At 40.3% G+C, this 13,290-nt stretch overlaps 1 protein-coding gene across 1 annotated transcript in view; it reads right to left on the bottom strand.

The window, feature by feature from the left end:
* Nucleotides 1-13,290, bottom strand: part of kif19 (kinesin family member 19) — a 44,494-nt gene that overhangs the window by 2,895 nt on the left and 28,309 nt on the right. The window contains exons 6-18 of the mRNA XM_066663735.1: nucleotides 10,117-10,242; nucleotides 9,553-9,747; nucleotides 6,968-7,114; nucleotides 6,424-6,546; nucleotides 6,154-6,307; nucleotides 5,021-5,195; nucleotides 4,522-4,720; nucleotides 3,835-4,105; nucleotides 2,889-3,010; nucleotides 2,542-2,705; nucleotides 2,266-2,371; nucleotides 2,016-2,139; nucleotides 69-457 (exon numbers count right to left, since the gene is read on the bottom strand). Of these exons, the coding sequence (XP_066519832.1) occupies nucleotides 69-457; nucleotides 2,016-2,139; nucleotides 2,266-2,371; nucleotides 2,542-2,705; nucleotides 2,889-3,010; nucleotides 3,835-4,105; nucleotides 4,522-4,720; nucleotides 5,021-5,195; nucleotides 6,154-6,307; nucleotides 6,424-6,546; nucleotides 6,968-7,114; nucleotides 9,553-9,747; nucleotides 10,117-10,242 (2,295 nt within the window). The remainder of the gene's footprint in view (nucleotides 1-68; nucleotides 458-2,015; nucleotides 2,140-2,265; nucleotides 2,372-2,541; nucleotides 2,706-2,888; nucleotides 3,011-3,834; nucleotides 4,106-4,521; nucleotides 4,721-5,020; nucleotides 5,196-6,153; nucleotides 6,308-6,423; nucleotides 6,547-6,967; nucleotides 7,115-9,552; nucleotides 9,748-10,116; nucleotides 10,243-13,290) is intronic.

Raw genomic sequence — 13,290 nt, 5'->3', positions numbered from 1 at the left:
GTTGATATATGTGATCTGTATCAATATCTTATATATTAAGGTGGTTATTTATGGTAATGACTACTTACTGCTTGTCCAGTAACCTCAAATGACCGAGACCTTCTCTTGCGTCTGCGAGCCTCAAAGTCCTGCTCCCGTGGCGTGGTGTTCTTGAGCATGGCCTGACGGTTGCGGGGTCGTGTCCAGGTGCTGTTGGGAGCAGGGCCTTCCCCTGTGCTGCTGGACAGGTTGTCGTCTGAGGTCGCGTGACGGAGCTCCGGGCTAGGCTGCTGGCCATGGCGCAATACTGGGCCTTTAGGTGGTGCCTCACTTAGAGACAAACTGCTCTTGTGTTTTATAGGATCCAGAGGGGAAGGAGGAGGAGGAAGACGAAGAGCATCTATCTCCAACACTTTGGAGCGGCGTCGGGCCGCTTTCACAGCAATGCTGTGAACCCCTCTCAGAATCTGCTGCCTCTCTGAATAAGGGGAACACATTACATACACAATAATGTAGCAGGAGATTCAACTGGCACAATACTCCATTCTTAAAGCAGCAATTTTCAGAATTTTCACTGACCATGTTTTTAGCCAGACTAGGATTGAAAACTGTGTGGAAAACAGCTCAATATAATGACTATAACAAATAAACACAGCCTTTGTTGTCAAAGGTTTATTCTGATGACAAGACAGGTCATACAAACATAAAACTTTAACCTATGCATTCAAAGATGTATGCTGTAAATAGAGTATGTGCTCTAAATATTCACTTAATGCACATAGTTACTCAGACAGTTATATGCATTTATGCACAAACACAATTTACAGGGAAGGGACAGGTTATAAAATGCTATAAATAAGTGAATCATGATTTGTTAATCCCATTGAAGGTTCATTTAAGGGACACACGTACAAAGAATAGATTTAGCTAGAAAAAATGGGCTGCTATTTCTTTATGCAAAATTTTGTGAATGAATTGTTATCCAATTCAAACAGTGTTCTTCAGTGCAAGATTACAAAGAATGTATGTCTTTCATCATCTACAGGTCAAAGGGTGTCAGGAAAAATCTGGGTGTGTAAACGGAGAGGGCAAAAATCCTCTGCTGAATGTGCAAGACCATTGAACCCTCAGCCATTATTGTTGGAGAACTTGTCATGCTACTGTGATAGACAAAGCCTCATAATCTTATAACTGTCCACTGTTGGATAGAACCTGAAACTGTATTATACAAAGAGAAAGCCTTATATTAATTTTGTGCATAAACATTAGCAAGTTCTCTGAGCACAAAGTCACTGGAGATGGACTGAAAGGCAGTGGAAAATTTCTGTGGTCACCTAAGTCCATGCTTCGTTTTGTTTTTGAGAAAAATGAATTTCAGATTATAGACAGTTACCAATGAACAGTGCAAAAACCTTTTGTCATTGCATGGGGTGCATTATTGGCCATGACATATCTGATCTGCATATGTATGTGAAGGTACCACTGACTCAGAGGTTTATTCTGGTATATTAAGAGACATATTCTTCCATTAATATAATGTCTTTTCTCAGAAACTCTGTGTCTATTTCAGCTGGACAAGGTCCAACCTCATTCTACATGAGTTACAACAGCATGGCTTCAGAGGCATAGAGTGTGTGCTTGACTGGCCTGCCTCCAGTCCACATCTGTCTCCTTTTGAAAATGTATTGTGCTTCATTCAGAGGAGGATCAGACAACATTGACCTCTGATTGTTGGGCAGCTCTGGTCTTGTATACAGTTAAAACTGTGCATAAAATCCACTTTCAAAGCTGCAACAATTAGCTAAATCAATCCCCAAAGTATTATAAAGTATAATTCCAAGAAACATTGGAATTATATAATTGGTTAATACTTAATCATCAAAACATATTTAGTCATTAAAAACACTGACCACGTTTGTCCTTAGTCTGTTAAATAAAGCTAAAAGTGAATGAAACCAACGTCTCTGGAAATGTGCTTTGTACATTAAACTTTACAAAACTATTTGTGTAAATGTGTAAGTGCAGTCAGTCTTCACCTTTAGGTGTGAGAGGAGCTTCAGTTCCATTCTCACTGCTCTCTGGGGAAGAGTCCAGTTGACTGCTCACACTGTGGCTTAGGAGCGTATAGCTCAGAGCGCCCTCTAAAGCACTTGGCAGCAACTGCAGAGAGAAACAACACACAACTATCACACATATACTTTACTGATCAATCATGTTACAGAATAGTCAAACATATTCTTCATAACACTACTGTAGGCACCATGTCTGTCAAATAAGTGACAGTACCTCACGGTTGCCTTGTCCATTTATGTGAATGGGTGGTGGAGTCATCACCACAGAGTTCTTCAACTGCTTTGCATGCGGACTGCTCTTAAACACACGATTATTTTCACTGTCAAAAAAAGAAAAAAAAACACTGAACACAATAAAAATGTAATACATTTATAATGAGCAGGATAGTTTAATGTGATACAATAAAAAGAGCTAATAAGAAAGGGGACACCAGCTACAGTTACTCCTGTAAAACACTTGATGTACAATTTGTTTGAGTAGAGTTTTTACCCATCAGACTCTGGGAGAATGGGCGGCAAAGTGTGTCTCCGCACTTTGACCTTTCCTTGTCTGGTTTCGGAGCCCATTGTGCGAACACTTTCCTGGTCTGAGTCCAGCTCTTGCAAGGGGTCACGTCCTCTATAAGGGAGGGCAATCTTTGGTAGGGAGCACTCCTGTAGAAAAAATGTAATTCCATTATAAAAGACAAATACTTTGGATGGAGATTTTGGTTGTGAATACAAGCACAACGTTATCGATTTGGTACAGAATCTATAGTACCTGAATCTTTTATGAAACATGCCCAGAACATAGTTTTGTACAGTGTATGTGCCTGAAAGAGAAACATTTATCTACACCTTCAGAGTGTGGATTGTGACCTTGTCTAAAGCCACGACTCGGTCCAGGTTCCTCTCGTCCAGCTCCCTGATGTATATCTCATACAGCTGTTGTAGATGAGGAGGTACTAGGAGACTGTGATCTGTGGACAAACAGACACAGAATCATATGAGTTTGGAAAACAAGATTTGTCACAGTATGGAGTGTATTAGTATCCATATAGTACAGAAGTCCACCTATAGCTACAGAGCCCAAGACCTGTATAACAGAACAATGGCTTTCAAATACACTGGATACACTGGTGTTTTCTGTCCTGAGCATTGTAAAAATAAAGGTGATAAAACAGAAGTACACAAGCTCTAGTTCTAGATATTTTGAAAAGTGTTGCAGGCTTCTGTTTAATTTGCTATGAATATATATTTACAAAATAAAAGGTTCTGTTCATTCATTCATTCATTGTCTGTAAACGCTTATCTAGTTCAGGGTTGCGGTAGGACCAGAGCCTACCCAGAATCAATAGCCATACGGCAGGAACACACCCTGGAGGGCATGCCAGTCCTCCACAGGCTGACACACACACACACACACACACACACACAAAACACACACACATTCACACCTACGGCCAATCCACCTACCAACGTGTGTTTTTGGACCATGGGAGTGTACCAGAGCACTTGGAAGTGCTTCTTACATAAAGTGTGGACACTGTAACAGTGTACTGCCTCCTTTTCCATGTATCCCCAAGCAATGCATTGTACCCACTTGTTCACTTGTGCATTACAGAGTGCTGAAGTGGCTCTTGCTCTTTTATAGAAAATGGTGGTTGTGAACAGGACGGTTTAGGCAAGATAAGAACCCTTGGATGTACCCTTGAAGATACTTTCCTAATAGTATGGAAGTTAGTACCTCAGTGCCGTTTTTTTCTGATAGTGTGTGGTCTGTGCATTTGTCTTGCAGACTTACCATCAATAAACTGCCGCTGCTGCTGGATAATCTCATGGCAGAGCTGTCTGTGCTGCTCAAAGCGCTGCACCACTACATTCTTCTGCCGGATAACATTGTCCTTGAGTAGAGCATGGGACTGAATCTCTGCATTCTCAATTTCCAGCTCATGGACCTTACACAGCAGCCCAAGAACTTCTCGCTGCTCCTCGGAGCTCACCCTCCGAGGGAGAAGCTCTTCCAGCCTTCGAGCCCTCTCTCGAAGCTCTGCCAAGTGCCGCTCAAGACCAGCCTGACCAGGGAGAAAGCAGGAAAGTCTTACAGCAAACTCAGTTTTATTTCAGTTGTATACATTATAACATGACACCTATCAGCCGCACAAAACTACTTTCTTGAATTAACTCACTGTTTATTTTGCATTGGGTTCTGACTAATAATAACAGGTCTAAAGTTAAAGTCAAGTATATGTCTCTGCAGACCGGAGACCAGCATGTGGGAGGGATATACACAGTAAGTAGGAGGACACTAGTTAGTGGAAAGTTATGGTTAGGTAAAGGTTTAGTGTTACGTTGTACTTCCCATTTGGAGCTGTACCTTACACTTGGAGGAGCCTCCTGCCTGCAGAAATACCCTTCTAAACTCAGAGATAGATGAGGCAAGATATTTGCTGTTCTGTCACTCCCTCTAGGGGTTGTAAGCAGTCATTACCCTTTGCTTGCTAATTTTCTTCTGTTCAGCCATGAGTGTCACAAGATTCTCCTTGGCCACAGCCACCTCATGAGTCTCTGTGCAGTCCGGTGGAGATTCTGGAGTGTCTGAGTCCTTCTCACTCTCATCTTTATTAAAGCTTTCCTTTCTCCTTTCACTCTGCCACTTCTTATGGTGTCTTCTACATTCCTGCTCCCAACTACAGAGAAAAAAGAATCAGAAAAAGGCTAGAACTTCTCTTGTTACAGTGAAAATTGATGCATAAAAAGCCAAATATATTCATGTTTAGGCAAAAATTATTACTTGGAAATCATTTAAAAACAGCACCATGAATCCAGTGTATTTGTGAATGTCACAGCACTGTTAAAAAGAACCATTTTAAAGATTTATATATTTCTGTTCACTTCTTAAATTTACATTAGAAACTGTTATTCATTTTCACCAAATGTTTATGAGATGAGATGTAGGATGTGATTGTGTATTAAAATATGATGCTCACTCTGCGATGGTCACCAGGTGTTTGGATGTGTCTATCTGAATCTCCATGTTGGCGTTGTCCAGCTCCATCAGACGTTTTCTGATCTCCATCTGCTGTCTGAATGCTTCAATCAGCTGCTCTCTCAGCTGGTCCATCTCAGCTCGGCTCTGCTGCGTGGAGTGTGCCTGCACTTCCGCTACATCGGGCAGAGGAGGGAGACAGTGAACCAGTGTCTGTGGTAAATGGCTTCTGAAAGCCTGAAATGTCAGATCTCTTACTAACACCACCAGAGCCAACACAGCTACATGGAAAACTCTCTGTGTCAATATGTCATAGCTCTAATAAATGTTACATATGATAGTCTTTCTTGTCAGACAGTGATAGTGCACAAGACTAGAACATCTCCTAAAGTAACAGTTCAGTCTTACACTATATTATATAGACAGTTATATAGTAGTCTATAAAGAAGAAAAATACTGGAATACGTGGTCATAAACCAGTCATAAGCCTATTTGTGGTTATGTTATAACTCATCTTGGTGTGTGATAATTTGTCTATGTAGCTTTTAAAATCCTGATTGTTAATTTGAAGCTACATTTGTTCATGTGCATAAGTCACTCCATGAACATGCATTGACTAATCAACTTCAACCACTGGAGGGCACTGTTCACCTGCTCAGCAGTGGCCAATGAGAGCACATGGGTATCAGCAGAGATCACCATGTGCTTAAAGCTCTTAGGTTTTGTGCATCTATGTGATACTCATACATAGAAATGTATTTACACACTTCTTAGCTCTAAATCTGAGCTCTCCTAAGCTGCAGTACACACAGATGTCAGTCCAAGCCCAGTCTGCAATGTGGAACTCAACGGGAGTGTCAGTCTAGGCCTTGTAGTCTAATAATTGTCTGTGTTGTATTAAAGAGGACCTTTCAGTAAAGCGGTTTACATCCTGCCTACTGCATTTTTTCTAATGCCCCTCAAAAAGTGCCAGTCCTCCCGAGCGCCTGTAAGCGTCCCAGGGTAAGAAAGGTAAACAAAATATGTTTAACAATAATCTTCCTAAGCACTCTCTTCATACTGTTATATTGAATATACAATAAGAAGTCAAATTACTTTATAAAATAAGTTCTATAACATTCAGGAGCGAGTTACCCTGCACATGGCGTATGTCTGTTCTGTCACTATTCTGCCGGCCAGACTGCTCAGCGATTTTCTTCTTCAGCCTCTGGATCTCACTGCGGAGGTCTGAGATGATGCTGGTGTATTGAGCAATGTGGTAGGACACATTGAGCAGATTCCTCTTCACCTAGGGATGAATAAAAGCATAGGTAAGAATCCTTGCTAACGTGTTCCTTATGTCTTGGAGAACTTTAAATTTTTCAGCATGAGCTGATACACAGAGTGTTCTTGTGTAATCCTCACCCGTGTGCGAATACTTTTGGCACGGTCTGCATAAGTCAGAGTATTACGAGACTCTTCAAAGGCCAGTGAGGCAGGACTTATATGAGCTATCATTACTGTCCGACTATTCCCACCCAACGAGTCCTGTCAGCCGAACAGATAAAAGAAAGATTGTTACTGAAAAACAACTGCCATTCATCACAATGCCGAAGACCTCACTTTCATTTATTTAATATTCACTCAAAATGTCCATTACGTGGAAGGTAATTAACAGTGAAAATGTAGGAAATATATATAAGTAAATATAGAGTAATCTCTAATCGTTCACAGTTATATATACGTGAGGTGGCAAAAGAAAAAGTAAAAGTTCTCTCAAAGAGTTCGTTTTAAATGCCTGGTCTTTCTAATAACCTCAGACCAGTCTTGGAGGTTGTAGTGCATTTGAAATAGATTGTGGAAAGGATTTTTTGCTTTTTCGACCAAACTATGTATGGGTTTCAGAGAGTAAGAAAAGAACAGAGCAAGAGAGAGTGAATTTTTAAATGTCAGTGTTAAATGTGTTCACCTTAAGTAGGCGCGTGAGCTTGCTGTCTCTGTAGTTGACGTATTTGTTGACATTCTTTTCGCTCAAAGCATTGATGCAATTTCCAAGAGCCAGTAAAGAGCGGTTTATATGAGCTCCTTCTTTCAGCCTCTGTCCTCGGTTCTGTGTCTGAAAAAGAGACAGGAAAGAAACTTTACAAAATTTGCCAACTCTATCACACTCTATCGATCTACAAAATTAATTCCATGGTTTTAAAGGTTCATTGCCTGAATGTAAATGCCAATGACAGTAAATATTTGATCATACACATGTATAAGCCAAACATCCATCCATTATCTGTAAGCGCTTATCCAATTCAGGGTCACAGTGGGTCCAGAGCCTACCTGGAATCATTGGGCGCAACGCTACACCCTGGAAACGCTACCCTCAAAGGGCAACACACACAGTCACACATTCACTCACACACTCACACCTACGGACACTTTTGAGTCGCCAATCTACCTACCAACGTGTGTTTTTGGACTGTGGGAGAAAACCGGAGCACCAGGAGGAAACCCACGCGGACACAGGGAGAACACACCAACTCCTCACAGACAGTCACCTGGAGCAGGAATCGAACCCACAATCTCCAGGTCCCTGGAGCTGTGTGACTGCAACACTACCTGCTGCACCACCGTGCCGCCCTGTGTGCCTGTTGTGATTCATATATTCTCTCCTTAAAGAGCTGGAGGTGGAACAATTTGTTCAATGTTTTTTATTGGTTTCAAAAAATGAAATTATGCCACAGTGTACAATTATGTTACAATAGCTGGTGTATCACTTGGCAACTGCAACACTGGATGCATTTTTGTGGGTTCCCTCAACACAGCAGATTCTATGTCATTGGTCATGGGTTGCTCCACTACATGTTTGTGAATAAAGGATAAAGCAGGCTTCCTTTGAGACAGGTACGGCATCTTTGTATGAAGCATGCAAAACTAGTCAAAACAAATATACGTTTTAGCCTAAGCTTTAACTCAGAAGTTTATCTACACAGTAAATTCACCCAGTGTTATTATTACACTCTCAGTTAATTTAACATTAATAGTGTTGATTTAACACTGGTGAATTTACTGTGTATGAACTAGTAAGATGACAAAAATATATGAGGAACATTTGTGTCTGCATCAGCTGAAGTGTGTGAACAATATCTGTATATGAATTTTGAAATTTAATTGGGTCCAATGGGAGCAGTGACACAGATGTAAAATAGTGTGTGGTGTCTTGAAATCACCCTACACATGTTCACATGTTTAGATAGGCTTTTTTTTCTAAACCTTTTTATTAATCTGGAGTCAAGTGAAGCTTAATTATTAACCAGTAGAGGACGCTAAATCCTTTAATTTAATTTCACTACAGATTAATTTTCACTGTCAACAGGGAGTCATTTTTCAAACATGTAGCGGAGCAACCCATGGCCAATGACATAGAATGGTCAACTCTATTCTTCAAGATACACCCCTTTAGGGAGTAAACCCTCTGCTGGACCCTATACATCCACTCCCACAGAGAATGTGGCTGGTTAACATTTATCTGTTTCCATGGCAGATGAGTGCTGTCTCCTAAAATGTGCCATGTACTTTTCTATTGCATCGCATGAAAGAAAAAAGCTAATTTAACAGGCACTTCTGTCTGGTGACTGAATCACAGCTCCCTGCTGTGAAACCTCTAATGCAAACACAACCGGCAGATAATTATTCCCAATAACAGGTTCTTATTTTAAAGACCGGTCCATGAAATTCATTTATTTTCCCATTGGAACACATTTACTGCCAAGAGACCAATTTCCCCATTCAAAAGGGTTCCATTTAATCACTTAATATATTTAAACCTCATTTCATGAAGCCCCCAGTGAGCCTCAGCTGCAAACTTTCAAATATGTTTCAACAAAAGGTTTTTATGAACAAATCCAAAACCAATAAATCAATCAATATTCATTGTCTGTAACCACTTATCCAGTTCAGGGTCGCAGTGGGTCCAGAGCCTACCTGGAATCATTGGGCGCAAGGCAGTAATACACCCTGGAGGGGGCGCCAGAGTCACACACTCACGGACACGTTTGAGTCGCCAACGTGTGTTTTTGGACCGTGGGAGGAAACCGGAGCACCCAGAGGAAACCCACACAGACACAGGGAGAACACACCACAGAATCCTCACAGACAGTCTCCCGGAGCGGGAATTGAACCCACAACCTCCAAGTCCCTGGAGATGCATGACTGCGACACTACCTGCTGTCCCACCCTCAATCAATAAACATTTTTACCCAATTTGATCCCTAGTTCAATCACTACCAGTGCCATCCTTTAGTTAAATCAAACAGTGCTGTAAAGCAGTGTGAATAAAGGTTAACACATGCTTCCCGTGAGACAGGTAAGACATCACTTGTTTCTAACCTGCTATTAACTCAGCATCACTTGACAGCTGGCATTGGCATTTTTACATTCCTAATGACAGGATAATTATGCACATTTGCTATGCTCATTTATGTTCAAGTTTAATCTTGGAAAGCTTTAGCATGCTTTAGGCCCATAAGATCTGAGATTCTGTCATGTGTGAGTGTATTGTACCTGTGCTGCACGCTCTGACCCAGCGAGGTCAATCATGAAGAGGCGAGCGAAGCGGACCTCCTGCAGCACATCTCTACAACGACTCTGCTGCTTCACTGCAACCTGCAGCACTGCATGAGAGCGAGAAGATGTCTGATTGGCTGCTGTGGGCTCCTGAGTCCTCTGTTTGTTCCCCTTCATTAACAACTCCATGATCTGAAAATCACAAACAGGTTATCATTGATCCGTCATCAAAACAGAGAGTCTGACTAATATTTGATTTTGAGGGCCAACCCTCCCTCTCTAGCAATTACCAGCTAAAATACACAATTTATTTCAGAATGCACATCAGTCACGTCAGCCCATATTATTGTGATAAATAGGTATATATTTTTATATATTTTATATTTTTAGATTACAGCCACTTTAAAAAAGAAATTGTACCACACTCCATTAAAGGAAAATTTGAAAATAAACAAAAGAAAACCAAAGGCAATTTTCAAACTGTAAAACACCCCTCATCCCTGTCCCAAGCAGGTTGACCAAAGCTCTGACCAAAATCTTTCAAACGTATATGTAGCTAACCTCTCGAGCATTAATGGTGGACACTTCTGTGATTCCTGCAACCTGGATCTCCCCCTTTGAGTCCTCCCTCAGGTCCAGAAACCCAGAGGATGGATTCAGCAAATCTCGTATCATCTCATTATAGATCTGTAGGGTAGAAATCCACAACCAGAACACATGAATATGAACAAGAACCAGACTGAGAACATCACACATAGTTTCTATTCCTGAAGTTACATCTCAGTGCAACAGTTTGGATCTGCTTGTACAACCTATTTCTCCACTGCACAAACACATGTCTGTCAGTGTCTTCAAAACCTGGTGCTGAAGAAATGAAACAGCATGCCAAAGACTTCACAATGCTCCATTTAAAGCAGGTACAGAACAGGACCTCATCCGGAGCAGCTGTGGTCACTTCAAAAGCCATAATTGGAACATTTTTTCAGTGTCAGCAAGACCACTTTGAAGTCTCCTAAGGAGATGATAATTCCAGGGTGAGGATGGGCATGAAAAGACTGCATTCACACAGATGGGAGAGTGCAGGTACACACTCAAACAGACTCAGAAAGAAGAAAAAACGAGGGTGAGGAGAGACTGAGAGATAGAGAAGTAGATTGTGTTTTGGACACAAACTTGTATTTAAAAGTTTGAACACTCTAGCTCAGTTTGTTGATTTAAATGAAAATACATACACACACACTACAGGGATGTAAACATGGAATTCTCCACAAATTGCTATTGTATAACTGCAATGTTTACTTGACAAAAATGTGAGACGTTTGGTGATGTTTCCATGCCGCAGTACAATGATGTCTTATATGAAATTATGAAATATATACTGGATGTGTGGAAAAGGCCTAAAACAGATGCAGACATGTATTCTCAACAAAGTAATACACTTAAAACCATCATAAAACACTGATACATATTCATTTTCTTCCTTATTTACTTTGCAGACATGGAGCTGCTTAGTCTCAGGCACATAGCACATAAGAAGTATCCTTTCTATAACAAACCAGTGTGTGTGCGTGTGTGTGTGCAGGTGTGTGCGTGCATTAGGTTTGACAAGACATGGATGTGTAGCAGATGGGTCCTTTCCAAAACATGACCATAAACTAGCCCACTCTTTGTGTGATTGTGTGGAGACAAATAGGCTGCACCCCAGTGACAGCTTCACCAGGCCAGAGATCAACCAGCGAGAGACTCTTACTGCCCTCTGTGTAAGCAACATCAGTGATGTATTCTGATTTATCACCACAACACTCTAAACACACCGACATGTTTACTGCTTCACTTTTGAAACTGTAGCCATCTTGCTCTAATTCATACAACCTGTGCATTACAGTTACACTGAGGGCAACAGTAGTTTTCCACATTGTTATTAAATAAATTAGTTTGCATCTTGTTGATTGTTTCCTGTGGTATGCTGAATGTACAAACATCCCTCTTTTACTAAATTTTCCCATTCATTTTTAAAATGTACTGCAGAAGATTCAAAGCTGTTATGGCCTTGAAAATCCTTGCATCGTAATTATAAATAAATAGTATGAATTATTCGTTTTTAACATGCTAAACTGTATGATACGCTGTTGTAACCTTTACAGGGTTAACCTGTGTAGACTTATGCTCTTGGAAGGGTTTTTCTCATAAAGGAATATCAATCATGTCTCCTTTCACTCTTTCTGTGTTCTGCCAGGCTCTGGTTGCCCGAACCAAGCTCGCAGTCACTCTCCTTTCAGAGCTTTCTGTATCCATTCTTTCATGTTAGACACACAGTGACAGCATGCTATTTATCTCATACAATGGCCTCATTTCTCATGGAGGAGAGATGGATCCTTTCCGAAGTACTCTGTGTTTTTTCGGACAAGTCTGAAGCACTTGTTCACAGAACACAATGAATGTGCTAAGGACACACAACAGAAGCACAGTGTTTGTTCAAAGACAAGAAGAAGAAGTGTGGTATGAGATGGAGAATGTGGTGAAAGTGACAAGAACAGGGAAGACAGCGTTTCTTTATAGTCGTACAGTCCAGATCTGTTAAGAGAGAATAATCTTTTTCAAATTTTCATGGTGTGGTTTTGGGGTATGGTGACAGCCACATGCTGTTAGTCACTTATCAATGGCATTAAATGTTTCGACACTGACACTATTTGGCAGAGTATTTCACCCCTGTTGATTGTGTTTATGGTAAACAATAGACTACCTCTGCAGGACATCGCTGTTGGACGTCTATCAAGTCATACCATTAATCTCATTATCAAAAAGCCATTAACTGAAGACTTTACTGAACTGATAACAACAACTACATCGCTAACCAAGCTCTGAGTGCACTGAGTGTATTTAAATGTTGTAATCATTTTTGTAATCAAATTTTATTTAATTTATTCAGATTTAAGCCACTACCAATCAAAAGTTTATTCTCAACAGAAATCGCATCCAGCAATAAAGGTAGCCTCACACATAAACACTAAAACACACAGACAATACTTTATACTGGGAGTTGAAACAGATGTACAATAAAACAATATTCATATACTGTTTGAACACAATTATAATATTATTATTAAGCCTTTGGGCTCTAAGGACATTTTCTCAATTTTTGGAAATTCGCCTTTAAAGTGCTTGTACTATAATATATTACCCATATGTTTTATATCAAAATGTTCAGAACAATCTCGGCTCTCTCATTAAGAGAGGCCCATGTGACCTAGAGCATTTTATGAAGAGATAATCTGTCTCTAACTCTGAAAAACTTAAATCCTATTTTACAAATTCTTTATATTTCTTATGAAAACATCCCTTTACTCATGTGGATGAATTGTTTTGGTGATTGAAATAGTTTTATCAGAGTCTTAAAAACAAGCGAATCCACCAGTTAGACACAGTGAGAAGCAGAGGAGGCGTGTCTCAAGCTTATTCATAGGCTCGTAACTCGGGATGTACAGTATCGCGTACAGTCTTGTGATAAAATGAAATCGAAAGAGCAATTTCTGCACATTCAGAGAGTGTTTGAACTGTATTTCTGTGCTGTGTTATCACTAAGATATTAATAGAAACATCGCAAATGGTCGTATTTGACGCGCGTTCTTCAACCCCAGAGGGTTAAATATCAAATTTACAAAAAATGTATTACCTGGTACAGAATGAACTGTTTATGTAATAATATCATTGGATAAAATTCACACTTCTGCATCT

The sequence above is a fragment of the Hoplias malabaricus genome, chromosome 3 (genome assembly GCF_029633855.1).
Source record: "Hoplias malabaricus isolate fHopMal1 chromosome 3, fHopMal1.hap1, whole genome shotgun sequence".
In the NCBI taxonomy this organism is placed as follows: domain Eukaryota; kingdom Metazoa; phylum Chordata; class Actinopteri; order Characiformes; family Erythrinidae; genus Hoplias; species Hoplias malabaricus.
This window is presented reverse-complemented; position numbering and strand designations above follow the sequence as displayed.